Raw genomic sequence first — 14,054 nt, forward strand, 5'->3', positions numbered from 1 at the left:
TGGTTTTTTTTTTTTTTGTTTTTTTTTTTTTTTTTTTTTTTTTTCTGCCCTTTTATGCTTGTTGGGATGGAAACGAGTCAATGCCAGGGGGCTTTTATGTTTTTCTAAGAGAGGAGATTCATCGGTAAACTACTCCGTAGCTACCTGCCTAACTTACTTTACTTTACGACTGTTTTTTTTTTTTCCCTCTTCCCTCCCATAATCTCAACACTGCCTATGCATTTGCATTTACTCCGTACTTGTTGGAGGGGGACACCCATTGGAAAAGGAAAGCAGAACCGTCCCAATCTAATATATTTATTTTCTATGTGTTTTTGATAGGTCTCTTTGTTCCATCTGAGCTTCGAAGGGAAGAAGATGGCATCTCCTTCGCAAACCAGCACGGACGGGATGGTGACTCCAGATCCAGACGCTATAGAGTCTACCGCCAAGGAAAAGGGGAAAGAAGTCCTGCATGGCTCTCAAATAACAGAGAAGGAAAAGACTACAACGAGTAAACTGGAAGACTACCAGGAAGCAGCCCATGCAGCACACGACGGTGGCATCACCCCCACGGCCACTACCACCATCAACAGCGACCCGGCGACAAACCTCATCAATGTCCCAGAGCCGCAGTCCCCCTCAGACGTCCCGGCGGTGTCAGACCGGGAATTGACACGGGCCACATGGGCGCTCCTCTCGCTATCCTTTTTTATTGCCGACGTCTCGGCGGGCCTGGGCCCATTCTTGGGGGTGTTCCTGCAGGAGCACGGCTGGGGCCCGGGGCTTATTGGCACCGTGTCGACGACAGGTGGCGTCGTGGCCATGCTATTGACGGTGCCAATGGGAGCACTGATTGACGCGACGACGTACAAGCGGTCACTGGCCGCGGCGTCTACATTAATCTGCATGGGGGCCAATGTGCTGATATTCCTCTCCCCGTCCGCCAAGGAGCTCGTCTTTGTCGCACAGATCATCGTCGCCGGCGCCGGAGTGGCCTTGATGCCAGTCATGGTGGCGTTGACGTTGGGAGTGGCGCGCCAGAAGGGGTTTCACACCCTGAACGGCCGCGTACAGGCAGTGAATCACGCAGGGAACATGACAGAGGCTGGTCTTGGGGCCATCCTGGGTTCCAGGTTCGGGATGCGCGCCGTTTTCTACCTCTCATGGGCGTTTGGCGTCGTGACGCTGGTGTCCATCGCCATCATCCCGGCCAAAGCCGTGGATCACCAGGCGGCTAGGGGGTTAGAGAAAACCAACACGCGAAGCGGTGGCCAGGCGGCCACGACCAACCAAGAGGATCATCGGCCGCAGCCGTCACAGCCGCAAGAGCAACCCGAAGAGCACGCGGAGGCCTGGAAGATGCTAGTCCAGTGCAAGGAGCTGCTCGTGCTAGGCGTGGCATTGCTGGCGTTTCACCTTGGCAACGCCGCAGTGCTGCCACTTTACGGGCAGGCCGTGGTGGCCGCGCACAAGGCGGAGCCGGCATCCTTCACAGGTGTAACCGTGGTAGTGGCCCAGGGAACCATGGTGATCATGGCTCTGGCGGCATCGCGGCTCGCAGTCATCCATGGAGTCGGGTACTGGCCCATCATCCTAGTGTCCTTTTGCTCGCTACCGGTGCGCACCGTACTGGCCGGCACCTTTATAGAGTCGTGGGGCGTGTGGCCCGTCCAAGTGCTGGATGGCATAGGGGCAGGGCTGCAGAGCGTCGCCACCCCAGGGAGCGTTGCCCAGGTGCTAAGTCACTCTGGGAGGGTGAACGTCGGACTGGGCGCTGTGATGACCTGTCAGGGAGTCGGAGCGTCGCTGTCGCCCGTACTAGCTGGCTGGATTGCGCAGGAGAAGGGGTACAACATTGCCCTGTATGTTATGGGCATCTTCCCCATGGTGTCTATTGCGCTCTGGATTGGATTTATAAAGATCCTGAGGAAGCCCAACTTGCCATCGGGACAAGAGTCAGAGTAAAAAGACGCATCTCTAGTATGAACGGGTGCAAGGACGTGCAGTTTAATAACGTGAGACCAAGAAGGTACTGCGACAGTCAACTCATATTAATTACCCGTTCCGTGAATATTCCACTGTGCACAATTCTGCTCAAGCAGCAATAGGAGCTCTCAGTGGTAAAATGTGCTGCACTAAAGCCTCTCGCCTGCAAAGGGGACATTCCGGCTTCTCGCGGACCCAATCGCCGATGCATGACCAGCAGAAAACGTGACCGCATGGAGTGGCCGAGGGATCTCGAAGTCCCTCCAGGCACAATGTACAACGCCTTTGCTGCTCTCCCTTGATCCAGCACATGACTTTAGGGTTGGCCAAGTCGTAACGTGCGCCGCCACGCGGCATGATGGGCGTGTGGGTTGCCTTGGATATGTCGATTGTGGATGCAGGTGCTTGGTTTTGGTCGTCGCCTGGTAGGAGGACAAAGTTGTTTGCCGTATACGAATGCGCGTGGTCCAACGAGACCTCGACACCAAAGGTGTGCGGGTGGCGATTTGGCTCATGTACAGCAAATCCATCCTCAGCATCTGCCTCTAGGTTCGCCTCGTTGTCTTCATCCTGCTCGGTTCGGGATTGAGATGAAGCAGAAGTGTGGGCAGTGGCAGCTAGAAGACAACGAGCATTGATGTAGGCCTGGACGGTGAATTGCACCACCAGCAGTACACCTAGAACCTCGTAGCCGGCACGGTTATTTTGTGTGCCGCCGGCGGTGATGTCTCGCGTGAAGACGTAACGCAACCCGACGAGACGTTTCGCGAGACCATAGTACGCCCCACCAAAGTAAAAGGCTGCCAGTGCAGCAGCCTGCCAAGGACCACCACTCGTCAGGGCCGGGAGATGCGCGAGAATATAGCGCTCTATGTGGGCTTCGAGAGGCAGTTTCGGTGGCTCACCAGCTTTGCCCTTGTTGGCAGCTTGTGGTTTGCGACCAGCACGGGCTGCGAGTGTGTGCAGACGAGCTTCCAGGCGGCGGCGTATAGCTGCACGTATTGTGGGCATGAAGCGAGAGAAAAAATGCGGAACGAGAATACTTAGGGTGATGTAGGCAGCCCGTCGAGTGATTGAAGGGAGCCTAGGGCCCGGTATACCTTGATCATGATTTCCATCGTTGCCCGTGTTGCTCTTCTGTCCTCGACTGAGTATTGACAAAGGTGCTGGCTCTGAGGCTTCTACTTGAACCAAGTCACAGTATTCCTCTCCCAATGTCCGGTTACCAATAAGAGTGGTCAAGGCCAGATAAAGAAGTTCGGCCGTGGTGCGCGCATTGCCTGACCAAGCATGAGCAGATCGAGCTCCCAGAAATCGACGATGCAAGTCGGTCAGTTGGTTGGTGAGCACTCCCGAAAAGTATGCATCTTTTTGGTGTGCACGAATGATGTCGGGAGCTGCTGCGTATGGGTATGGCGATGCAGTTGCCGATACTTTTTGCTTTTGTGAAGACATGCTTCGTCTCTTTTCTATTTTGTTTTATAACTTTCGATCCCTCTTATGCGAAAGCGCCTTCATCAGTGACTCTGGAAAAACAAAGCTTCTAAAAGCAGGCGGATTTTGTTGTATTGATTAAAAAGGTTGCAACAATCCAAACAGGTTGTTTGACTGACACTGACTGACTGTACCTGCCGCGGCCTCATTCTGGTAGCTCCGAGGTCCAGCCAGCACCATGCACTGTCCCGTCCCATGTGGAATCGCGCCAACGCACAGGCCCGGCGCGTTCAAGCAGCAAGAACCCACACCCCGTTTAGCGTGCAAAGATTGACCAATCAAAGATCATTAAATTTTCGAGCTTTTCCACCGTGAGCTCCACACTTTTCGACGACGTGAAGCCAGTAGCAAATGCATACAGCAACAATCCCTTGCACCATACACGACTTCATCTATCTGCTATATCTAAAATATTACAGTCCGGTCGGGACACGCCAATAACCCCTCTCGACCTCGGACTCTCTCTTCTCACATAAACAATGCACTCCAGGGCAGTTTGCTCTGTCCTGCGGGGCACGCATGGCCTCCCAGCTAGAGCTTCCTCTACATCCACATCAATAGCATGGCCAGGCGTCATTCCCACGAGCCGCGCCTTTTCGACGACCCCGAGCCGATGGTCCTCGGACGAGCAGGGCGGAGACAAGCCCAGCGACCCCCGGGGCCGATCCAGAGCCGCCGCAGACTCCCTCAGTGACCTCGCCGGACCCTCGAGCGCCAACGGTTCCGCCCCGGGCGCACCGTCCAAGTCTTCCTTTAGCGCTGTGAAAACGAGCCAGACGATCGCCAACGTCCGCACCGTCCCCCGCCCTGGCCCCCGTTCCGGCCCAGGCCCGGCGGGAGCAGGAGGTTCCAAGCCCGTGAACGTTGTCAAAGCCCCCAGTTTCTTGGGTAGGGGTCGTGGCCGCGGCGGGTTTGTTCGTATGGGAGAGGGACGTTTGCCTGTGCAGCCAGGTGGACGCTTTCCCGGAACTGGAGTGACATCTCCGTCGACCAGCCGCGGCGGCAGGGGTCGCGGTGGTACCTTTGGCAGCCCAAATGATCGGGTTGCTTCGCCGGGTGGATTTGGAGGCGGCCGTGGTGGTGGTCGTGGAGGCCGAGGAGGTCGTGGTGCTCGTGGTCGTGGTCGGGGCGGTAGTCGCGGTGGCGAAAAAAGGGAAAAGTCTAGAAACCTGATTAATGGGCTCACCCCGGAAGAAGCCGAGATTTCCAAGGAGATGAACGCCAACTATGATGCCCTGAACGCAGGTACTCCCGGAATCTACACCCCTTCGACCAACGCTGAGTCTTTGAAGGGTTGGCGTCCAGCTGTGCCAACATCGACCGGCTCAGCAGGCATGGTCGAAGGCGCTATTCGAGCCATGCGAGTGTTGGGAGGAGGTCAAGCATTCAACACGGAGAGCGGCCCTAACCACCCGCGCGACACAGAGCATCGCTACCACTCCGAGAAGCCTATTTTCTTCTCGGACCCCAAGGAGCGCGACTACCTCATTCAAGAAACCCCCCTCAGATCCATCCGGGGCCCCGGGGAGGAGACCAAGGATGCCATTATGAGCGCTGTTGTCAGGGGCGAGTATGAGGGCCCCAAGTTTGCCGAAATGACGCAGGTTTTGCCAACACTTGCCATGTTCCATAGGCAGAACTCTACATACAAAGCCTCGGATGCTCAGAGATTTGCCGATAAGGTGGCTTCTTTACTGCCTGGAGCCCCAAGACCTGCTCCTGGCAAGCAGCCAAAAGCTTAAGCACGAGAAAGGTTCATGGATCTTGACGAAACCAAAAGGCTCTGCAATTTTGTCAGAGATTCTAAAATGTATACAATGTCATAGAGAAGCTGTATTTGTAACAATTACACATGTTATTCCGTCTAAGTTTTTTTTTTCTACCATCCATCAAGCACCACAATTAGGGTAAATTTCGCCATATATCGTACACGTTTTACAATTGTACACAAGCTCAAAAGTCTAGCGTATTGGACCTCGCCTTTTTCAGTGCTTGGACCGCCCTTTCCTCGGCAGCATCGACTGCCTTCATGCAGGTATCCTGCATCTTTTGCACCACCTTGTCCAGCTTGGTCCTATCGTCCTTGGTTATTATCTTGGCATCCTTCCATTGCGCGTGCTTCTTCTGCCGAGCGTTTGTCACCTTGCGCAAGCCCTCCCTCCAAGTGTGGGCGATATCCTTTGCGTTGCGCAGTTGGTCCTCGAGCTTCTCGGGCTCCACCTTGAGCGTCAGGATGGTCGGGTCTTCGGGGTCCTGCTGCGGCTGCTGGTTGAACTGATCGCTGGCCTGGATGGCGCTGATGACCGCCTTGCGGTTCTCGGCCTCGAACAGCGTCAGCTGCACCATGCGCCCCTGCCGCACGTCCACCAGCGCCGTCTCCTCGAGCAGCACCGTCTTGCCCCCCGCCTTTTTCGACAGCGTCACCGGCACCTTGCCCAGCACCTCCGGCGTGAAGCGCGAGCCCATCCTGATCGCCTTGAGCTTGTCCTCACCTCGTGCCGCCACGCGCGCGTACGCCTCTTCCGTTTCGTCGAGAATGAACGGGTCCTCTGCGGGGACTTCTGCCTTGCCGCGGCGACCCTGCGCGCCGGCATCATCGTCGTCGGCTTGCTTCCTGGATGATGTCGCTTCTTGTGCATTCTTTTTCGAGCCTCTGGCATTCTTGCCCTTGGCAAAGAGCACTGTGCTGCTGGAGAAGCACCGCGTGCATGTCGGAGCGGGATTCGTCCATGTCGAGGCTGGCTGCAGCGCTGACGGGTTGAATAATCGCACGCGAGCAGCCGAGTGTGCGCAGGCGGCGCGCGACCTTTTTGTACGGGACGGCGGAAGCTCGTTAGTGATGTGGGTGATAGCTTCCTAATTGAGAATGAGGAAGGAAGGAGCACTCACCTTAACGCAGTAGCCTTGGCCAGCCCGGAATGGCTACGGCGCATGAGTGTTTGTGCAGCCCTTACGCCTTCCATGATTGTTGACTGTCTATTTACTTGGGGTTGTCAACTTTTTGTAAGCTGAAATAGCGTCTTCCAGCCCGACGTCACAGGGAATGGGAGCCAACCACAAACCTCAATTGCACTGGCCCCGCAAATATTAAAAGGGTCAACCAACCTTTTTTATAGCTACTTTACTTAAACTCTCCTCTTTGCAGCACCGTACAGCAAGCACATGGGAGACGTTAAATCGAAAAAAACGGGATTAATATTTTTTTGATTAGAGCAAGATAAAATATAAAAGCAGTACTGCCTAATATCTACATTGGGTGGGTCTCTGGTCCCACCGTACATGGAAGAACATTATCATCCAGTACCTAGCCCTTGAGTTTTCAGGAATGGAAAACCCAACGGGGTCCACTTTCAGCTTCTTTATAAACAGACCATCTTTACCGCAATCTCATCCAAGTTAAATACAACATCGGCCGCTTAGATTAGTGGTTATATCGTGAGCTTTACAGTACGATTCACACCGTACGACTTGTATACGCTCAATGTCGCAGGTTCGATCCCTGCAGTGGTCAGATTCTATTTTTGATTTCTATTAGTTTTTGCACTTATCACATTTATAACTACATGATTGTCACTTTCTTAGTTGTCCCTTTTTTAGGTCCTGTTTACAGAGGAACTACGTTATTACTGCTTGGGGGTTGTGGTTCCGGTAGTGTAAATATCATATTATAATACAAATTTAAGTTGTTTTAATATACGGAAAATAAACGGATGTGGTGTATATAATATATTTCTCCAGCTGTTTCAATATAACTTCCTTGTAACTTCTGTATATGTAGCAAATAGTGCGTCTAGTTTTTTTTTTTTTTTTGGTTTCAAATTTAGTCTGTAAAAGTTATAATTTGGATCGAATGAGTTATTATTATAGTTGCAGGTAGTACTAATCCATTCGATTATAATCCAGCACCCCTCCTCCATGCCTGTTCCCTTTAATCAACCGTCTTGCGTCCCTAGGGACCCAATTGTAAATTTTTCTAACCCTGGCAGTTCTACCTACTATATGTAGTGTAAGTCTTTTCTTACTTATAAATTAGATATGGATAATATCCTGACCGTGGAAAGCGCTTTAACATATTGCTTCAATTATTGCTAAAGCCGGAAATTTACACCTGCCTTGAGACTTGGAAATGAATATAGTTGTATATTATGGACCAAATACAGCTTTATTATTATGGATGGGTTTAGAAGGACAATAACGTCCATGGAAAGCTTTAGAAAGACCACATCTTCCGGGCAAGGGGCGGATAAGGAGGCCGAGTCGTCCTTTCTCTATTCCATATTAGGTCTCAATCTTTACCTAGGTAGGTAGGCAGTCGCTTCCCCGTGTTTAAATCACCACAGGCTAGGCAGGTCCATGGGTGCCCGAACAGCAGCCGTGGCCTTGCAAGTCCGTAATGTATATATACGGATCGAACCTGCGACATTGGGCATTTCTCACCATTGGCCCTGTATAGTTTCCGGGCAAAGCCATTTCTAACAAGTAATTATATCCCGCGATGAATGATGCGGGCTTCATTAATTGATCAAGTATGTTTGCCCGTGCCTGCCCATGTGCGCTGGCCGTCTATGGAAACCAATGGACTGGTAACAAACAGCCCTTTCCGTAATCGCTCTTGAGTCGGAACTGTACGGTAGGCGTATGCTTCTTGGTCGTATGTCAATGAAGTCCCAATAGAGTAGTGGAATGCGATATGGTAGTTCGCCTAGATACCTTCCTTGGGTAGGTGCCTTTGAAGGCTACCTTATCACAGTTTTATGTGCCTATTTTCCATATATCTTGCAACTTAGTGTAAGCAGTACGTTTCCTCTATTTTGACAATACGAAAAGATGCCAGTGAGTTGCCGAGTTTTCACATTTTCCCAGCTACAAACTACACCTGGGAACCATCAAGACACTCACATCCTGCCTTGCAGCGAGAACCTGACAGACTATTCAATATTTCCGATAGCGCAGACAGCCCAAATGCAGGTTAATCGCTTACTTGTCCCATGAACTTACACAACGGACAGAAATATACTAACATATGGTGACTTTTTTCCAGACTACAAACTACGGGTAAAAGACCATCGTCCCAGACAAAAGCATTATAAGTAAGTTCAAATACTTTTTCCAACCATACAGTTTCGTTTTGTGTCTATGTGATCACTCATATATCACGCTAATGCTGCACATAGTGCCCATCAGTCAGGGCGCAGCTCTGCGTGATATTGCGGGCCCTTTGCCTTTTCCCAAAACGAGCTGGCGCGGGGCTCACAGGGCTGCAACGTCGGTCGAGGTCGTGGTAGTGATGATAGAGGCCAGGCGGTGGCCGGGGTGGCACCTGGGGCCAAAAGCTCCCGGGCACAGGTGTAGGTCCCTTTTTATCTTCGTTCGATTCTCTTCAGTTTTTTTCGTCTTCGCTTACCTGCAGCCTCAGACGTTTGCTACTAGAACATGTATTGACAGTATATTTTACACAGACATCATCGCTAGCGGCCGAGATGGTGGTGAAGCTGTAGGACATTAGGGAGGAGATGGGGGAGGAGAAGAGGGAGGAGCCAAGTTAGCAAATGGGCTGATAAATGGGTTAGGAAATGGGTTAGGAGGTGAGGGAGGATGATGTGGAATAGACTAAAGAGGAAATATGGTAATATATGACTGAGGATGAAGAGAGGAGATAACGGAAGAAAGTCGACAGACCAATTTAAGGCCGGCGACAGCAACGCCCTTTATGGACCCACTCCGACTATCGAGACTATGGCCGGCAGTCCCTGCGACTATCGGAATACAGTGGAGTCCTATGAGAGAATCTAATCCACCATAAATTGTTTTTTTTTTTTCTTTTTTTTTTTTTTCACAGTAAGTTTACCAGGAAGACAACTGCAGAGGGACAGTTAGTACCCCATGCGAAGTTCCTGGTAAGACCTGGGATAAGGCATAGATAACTTAAAAAGAAAAACGGAGACACCGAAGGGCCCTATTTATATCCTATCAATATATTGTGGGTGGATAGACCTTGCAAATCTAGTTTTTAGTCATTGATACAAGCAACCACACGAATCGGTCCATTGAAATTATGATATTTGGGCAATCCGAAATCTAAAAATAGTGATTACATTGTAGGGACTATATATGCATTATAAAATAAATTTAGTAACCGACTGGTCATTTGTTAAAATCATAAGCCGATTAACGATTTTGAGATTTATGTTTATATCAAAATGATATATCAAGCTGAATTCCCCAGTCGGAATTCCACTCTTTCGCTCTTCCCGTCAGTTAGTCTCTCAGGATAATCCAATTTTTACAAATCGGGTTTCACCCTCAGATCCAAAAGAAACACCATGAAGAACCAAAACCTATTTGCAATCATCACCGCCGCCATGGCTTTTTCCCCGGCCGTTCAGGCTTGCGATGATGCTCATGCGGTCGAGGATACAAACAACAACCGCCGCAGTTGCTATTACACGATTTTCCACCGGGCTGGGAGAGAATGGAGACAAATCAGGCAAACCATTACTCAAATTACGCCCAATTGCGTGGTCAACAACATTCGGGGCATACCTAAGTTTTGGGTCGACGACGATTGCACTCCGAACTACCAAAAATCCGAGGAGGTGTATATTAGAGTAACCGCTGAAGGTGCGAAAAACTATCCAGAGCCACCTGGATTTCCTAGCGGCTGCAGTTTGCGTGGGCGTCCAGGCAGCAAGTGGAAGTCTTGGGGGGAGTTAACGCCGCTAAAGCAGCCCATGCGGAGAGGGTAGTCACGGTTCGAGGGCAGGATGAAGGAGAGAAAGAGGAGGTATGAAAGTGTGGGAGTGAGGCCAAAGGAACGGGAGTAGAAAGGGCGAGGAGGGAGGACGATGGATTGGAGGTAAAAAGGGAAGGGAAGGGAAATGAAAATGAAAATGAAAATGCATAGAAGCTCAAAAGACGGGAAGTAAGATGATGTAGCCAGCGAGAAAAGAGATGATGATACAAGATCAGGCCCTGCGTCGCCCACTTAATACCCTGTCCGACTGCAAACTGAGGAGTCACGTAGCCTGGCGGCAGCATCATTGTACATTTAGTATATAATACAAACAGCACGCTCGCACACATCGTACTATCCGGGAGTACCTACGATACTTGCTAGCACTCGTCGCTTGTATCTTGCCATGTTCCCCAATTTCCCGCGAATCCTTTGTCCCAGTCGACTTGTAGGAAAAAAAAATATAAGAATCCTGTCTCTTTAGCCCACCTTGACCCCAAGCCCGCGAATCGATCTTGTGTATATTTGCTCCTGGTCGTAGCTTTGTTTGATGTGTTCCCCCGAGCGATCGATAGTTCTCCGATACTGACTTTGTCGCGTCCGGAAGGCACATGTTGGAAGAACCCCCTTAGTGCCTCTCGAGGAAACTGGCTCGGCTCGTATTAATGGAGATGGCCTCAAGTGGCCTTTTCTGATCTTGGAGTGATCTTGCCGGTTTTCTTTCGGTCTCCGCCAACTGCTCCCGTTTACCTGTATATCCATCACCCTCATATATAAAAGGACTATACGCTTTGTGGGAATACGCTCGCAGGCTATAAATGTAAACGAGGGACGTTAGCCAGTGTCACTTTGTTAATCATGCGACTACAGGTTTTGTAAGAGGCCACTTACCGGACTGTTGAGCATGTGTTGCCTCTTGTTCCTGCCCTTCTTAATGTGGCTCTTCAATGCGTTGGAGTCGAGCGGTTTAAGAAGTTCGAAGCTGCACAGTAGCTCTGATGATACTGACATGACGGCACCCCAGTTGTCAAATTCACCACAGTACTAAATCGAGAAATGGTTAGCATTCAAGTCGTTAATGATAGGGAAACCGTAGAAAGGGCATGTAAGAAAACTCACGTTGGGAGCGCTGAAAACCGTCACAAGTACCCTATCATTGAAAAACTCGTATCCATCTTCCACCACCATGTGCGCCCGACACACTAGGTCAAAATCATGCTGAGCCAGAAACTCAGTGATAACCTTTTTACCAAAGCAGTAGCTTACGCCGCGTTCGTTCGCTTCCCAGTCTTGTTCCATGTCTGCCGGATCGGACCACAGTAAGTCGTTGAGTAGTCCGTAGTCGGGCACGTCGGTAGGACGGGCGATGTTGCGGATATCGTCCATGTGCACCAAAGCGGGAGACAGACCGCCGTGGACACAAAAAATCTTTCCGGCCACAATGGCGGCAATGGGGAGAGTGTTGAACGTGTCAATGAAAGTCTTCCACACCTTGACGTTACAACGACGCTTGCATTCATCGTAGAAGCCATACACGCGCGTGACATTAGCGCATTCGTGGTTGCCCCGCAGCAGGAAAAAGTTCTCGGGGTATTTGAGCTTGTAGCAGAGGAGTAGCAGGATGGTCTCGAGCGATTGCTTGCCTCGGTCGACGTAGTCGCCCAAAAACAAAAAGTTGGAGTTTGGCGGGAAGCCGCACATCTCAAACATGCGAATCAGGTCGGTGTACTGACCATGAACGTCACCGACAATTTTGACGGGGGCGTCCAGCTCCAGCAGTGCAGGTTGTGAAAGGAAGCACTCTCGGGCGCGATGACAGATTGCCGAAATCTCGGCATTTTTAAGGCAGACGCTCTTTGTGACCTTTCCGGCATAGGCCGCGTCTAGTAGCCGCTTTATGAAATCATCAAGGTCTATATCCTTAATTTCACTCATGGCAACGCCATCCTCGCGAGGACTCCCCGATGATCTCACGGGGTTGACTGCGTCCTCGCGCTTGACCAAAATGGATTGACCTGGAGTCTGGCTCTGGGCCGTGGGGTTGGGAACGCCACCTTGACCGGGGGGTTGATCTGATACATGGTCGACCTCACCAGAGGCTTGCGCGGCGCTTACGTCGTGTTTGGCACCTTGTTTGTGGGAAGCGTGCACCGGAGAGGGGGGCGGTTGCGGCTCGTCGATTGGCGACTGGATCGTATCGGTGGGAGAAGTCGCCGATAGATTGGAATCGGTACGGCCTTGTCGCGACACCCCGCTCTTCACAGAGGCGGCATCCGATTTGTCCCCGAAATCGCCGTTGGTGATGATGGCTGAAGTTCTAGGACTATCAGTCCGCCCGGATCCTGGAATCTTTGACCGCAGAGAGCGAAAGGATCGAGAAGACTCTTTGGTGTCGGATCGGCTGAATGAAGGATAAGACTGCAGACCGTCCGAGCCCCTGTCGGCGCCGGAGCCCGACCTGGACGATGAGCCACCCCCTCCTTCCTTGGAGCTCGAGTTACCCATTGTTCGGGATGCAGCGCCCTTGTGGATTGAGGGACGTTGAGGACTCGGGATGGATCGTGCGCGTTCCGGTTATTTAAAAGGGTTTCAATCGAACTTGTCCTAGCGGGGGTAGTAAATGTAATAGGTCCACGTGGCCTGCTGCAGCGCCCCGTCTCTCGGAAAATAAAGTGTGTCCTAGCGATAGTTCAGTTTCTTGGTGATCTCGTGGACGTTCTAGGGAGGTCGGTAAAGGTGGTCGAGAGCGCAGAGCAGTTCGACCGGAGTGAAACGACGATTCAGTATAGTGTCCGTGGTTGAGGAATTGCCGCGGGGGGCTTTTGATTCGCTTCGTGGGGGATTTTTTTCGTGTTTTAAATAGGATGGCGGATCAGGCAGAGGCCGCAGACGGATGGCACTGCAGGATTATTCGGATCAAGTAGAGAGGGAGAGGGAGAGATAATATTTGGAAAGTGTCCAGGTAGAATACGATGTGCAGGATCTTAAGGCTTGCCAAGAGGGCGCCTGCAGCTGCGGCTCAGAGGTATGGCGTTTGTTGCAGTATACGGGCAGCGATTTAGGTTGTGACTTTTTTTTTTTTCTTGCCTCGAAATGATGTTGCAAAGTCGCGACTTTTCCCCCTCCTTTCAAACCGCTATAGCGTTGGTAGAATTGATGAATGACTTAGGTCGGGTTGTTGCCGAGGGGCTAGGGGAATCGATCGGTAATGGTTGTGTTGTATTTCTGTAATGAATTGTCTCTTAAACCTCGGCGGCCCTTTGTCTTGCCTTGGTTTGCGTTGCGTGCGTTTGTGTAAAGTGGAGTTGGTTGGAGCAAAAGATAAGTTCACGAGCTGGAGAATCTGGCAACAAGTTTAGACTACCTAGATACGATACGTCAGCCTCGCCCACCGGTTTTCCCAAAAGTCCTGCTTGCTTGCGCTCCAGTGCTGCCCTGGTCGAATCCGCCGGTCCAGTGCAGTCCAAGTCGCCCCGCCGCGGCTTTAAGAAGGGGCCGGGCGGAGAAAGGGCGAATGGAACAACGAGTTGTGGAGTGGATAGCGACGGGGACTTTCTCTATCGTGCCATCACTACTCCCGGGGGCGCGGACCTACCAAATTGGCCAACTCCAGTACAGAACTCGCTTGACTCGAAAAAGACGGAGGCAGGTGCTTTGCGAGGCTAACGCTAGGTATAGTGAGTTAGGTTGTATGCTCGTTGTTTGTGAGAAATCATGTTCCTTCTGATTGAATTGGAAGTCGGGCCAAATCGGCTACCGTTTTGCCTGTTGAGTTGAGACAAGGGGGGAAATCGAACAAAATCCCAGTGTGTGCGGGGATGAGCTCAAAAGAGAACTTGGAGTTGAGTTTCGGATGGAG

At 51.3% G+C, this 14,054-nt stretch overlaps 6 protein-coding genes across 6 annotated transcripts; 3 read left to right on the forward strand and 3 right to left on the reverse strand.

Annotated features, from left to right (window-relative positions):
- Positions 1-357: 357 nt before the first annotated feature.
- On the forward strand, positions 358-1,947 carry PgNI_11708 (uncharacterized protein; the record flags this gene model as incomplete). The annotated part of the gene is made up of 1 exon (XM_031131672.1): positions 358-1,947. One exon carries the CDS (start codon positions 358-360, stop codon positions 1,945-1,947), a length of 1,590 nt encoding a protein of 529 aa, XP_030976555.1.
- Positions 1,948-2,076: 129 nt separating this feature from the next.
- Positions 2,077-3,423, reverse strand: PgNI_11709 (uncharacterized protein; the record flags this gene model as incomplete). Its single annotated transcript, XM_031131673.1, has 1 exon — positions 2,077-3,423. One exon carries the CDS (start codon positions 3,421-3,423, stop codon positions 2,077-2,079), a length of 1,347 nt encoding a protein of 448 aa, XP_030976586.1.
- Positions 3,424-3,941: 518 nt separating this feature from the next.
- Positions 3,942-5,204, forward strand: PgNI_11710 (uncharacterized protein; the record flags this gene model as incomplete). Its single annotated transcript, XM_031131674.1, has 1 exon — positions 3,942-5,204. The coding sequence occupies one exon, from the start codon at positions 3,942-3,944 to the stop codon at positions 5,202-5,204; it is 1,263 nt and encodes a 420-aa protein (XP_030976422.1).
- A 211-nt stretch (positions 5,205-5,415) lies between these two features.
- PgNI_11711 (uncharacterized protein) lies at positions 5,416-6,425 on the reverse strand (the record flags this gene model as incomplete). Its single annotated transcript, XM_031131675.1, has 2 exons — positions 5,416-6,268; positions 6,352-6,425. 2 exons carry the CDS (start codon positions 6,423-6,425, stop codon positions 5,416-5,418), a joined length of 927 nt encoding a protein of 308 aa, XP_030976421.1.
- Positions 6,426-8,289: 1,864 nt separating this feature from the next.
- On the forward strand, positions 8,290-8,968 carry PgNI_11712 (uncharacterized protein; the record flags this gene model as incomplete). Its single annotated transcript, XM_031131676.1, has 3 exons — positions 8,290-8,295; positions 8,651-8,810; positions 8,922-8,968. 3 exons carry the CDS (start codon positions 8,290-8,292, stop codon positions 8,966-8,968), a joined length of 213 nt encoding a protein of 70 aa, XP_030976424.1.
- Positions 8,969-10,486: 1,518 nt separating this feature from the next.
- On the reverse strand, positions 10,487-14,037 carry PgNI_11713 (uncharacterized protein). Its single transcript, XM_031131677.1, has 4 exons — positions 13,791-14,037; positions 11,315-13,559; positions 11,087-11,239; positions 10,487-11,007 (listed from the first exon to the last, which is right to left on the reverse strand). Exons 2-4 carry the CDS (start codon positions 12,698-12,700, stop codon positions 10,978-10,980), a joined length of 1,569 nt encoding a protein of 522 aa, XP_030976423.1. The 5' UTR covers positions 12,701-13,559; positions 13,791-14,037; the 3' UTR covers positions 10,487-10,977.
- Between the last annotated feature and the right edge of the window lie 17 nt (positions 14,038-14,054).

The sequence above is a fragment of the Pyricularia grisea genome (genome assembly GCF_004355905.1).
Source record: "Pyricularia grisea strain NI907 chromosome V map unlocalized Pyricularia_grisea_NI907_Scaffold_10, whole genome shotgun sequence".
Taxonomy (NCBI): domain Eukaryota; kingdom Fungi; phylum Ascomycota; class Sordariomycetes; order Magnaporthales; family Pyriculariaceae; genus Pyricularia; species Pyricularia grisea.

Coding starts and splice junctions, on each gene's coding strand:
- PgNI_11713 (XM_031131677.1), bottom strand. CDS start 12,700: ATGGGTAACTCGAGCTCCAAGGAAGGAGGGGGTGGCTCATCGTCCAGG. Junction 11,240..11,314: donor CGGTTTTCAGCGCTCCCAAC/GTGAGTTTTCTT, acceptor TTCTCGATTTAG/TACTGTGGTGAATTTGACAA. Junction 11,008..11,086: donor AACACATGCTCAACAGTCCG/GTAAGTGGCCTC, acceptor TTACATTTATAG/CCTGCGAGCGTATTCCCACA.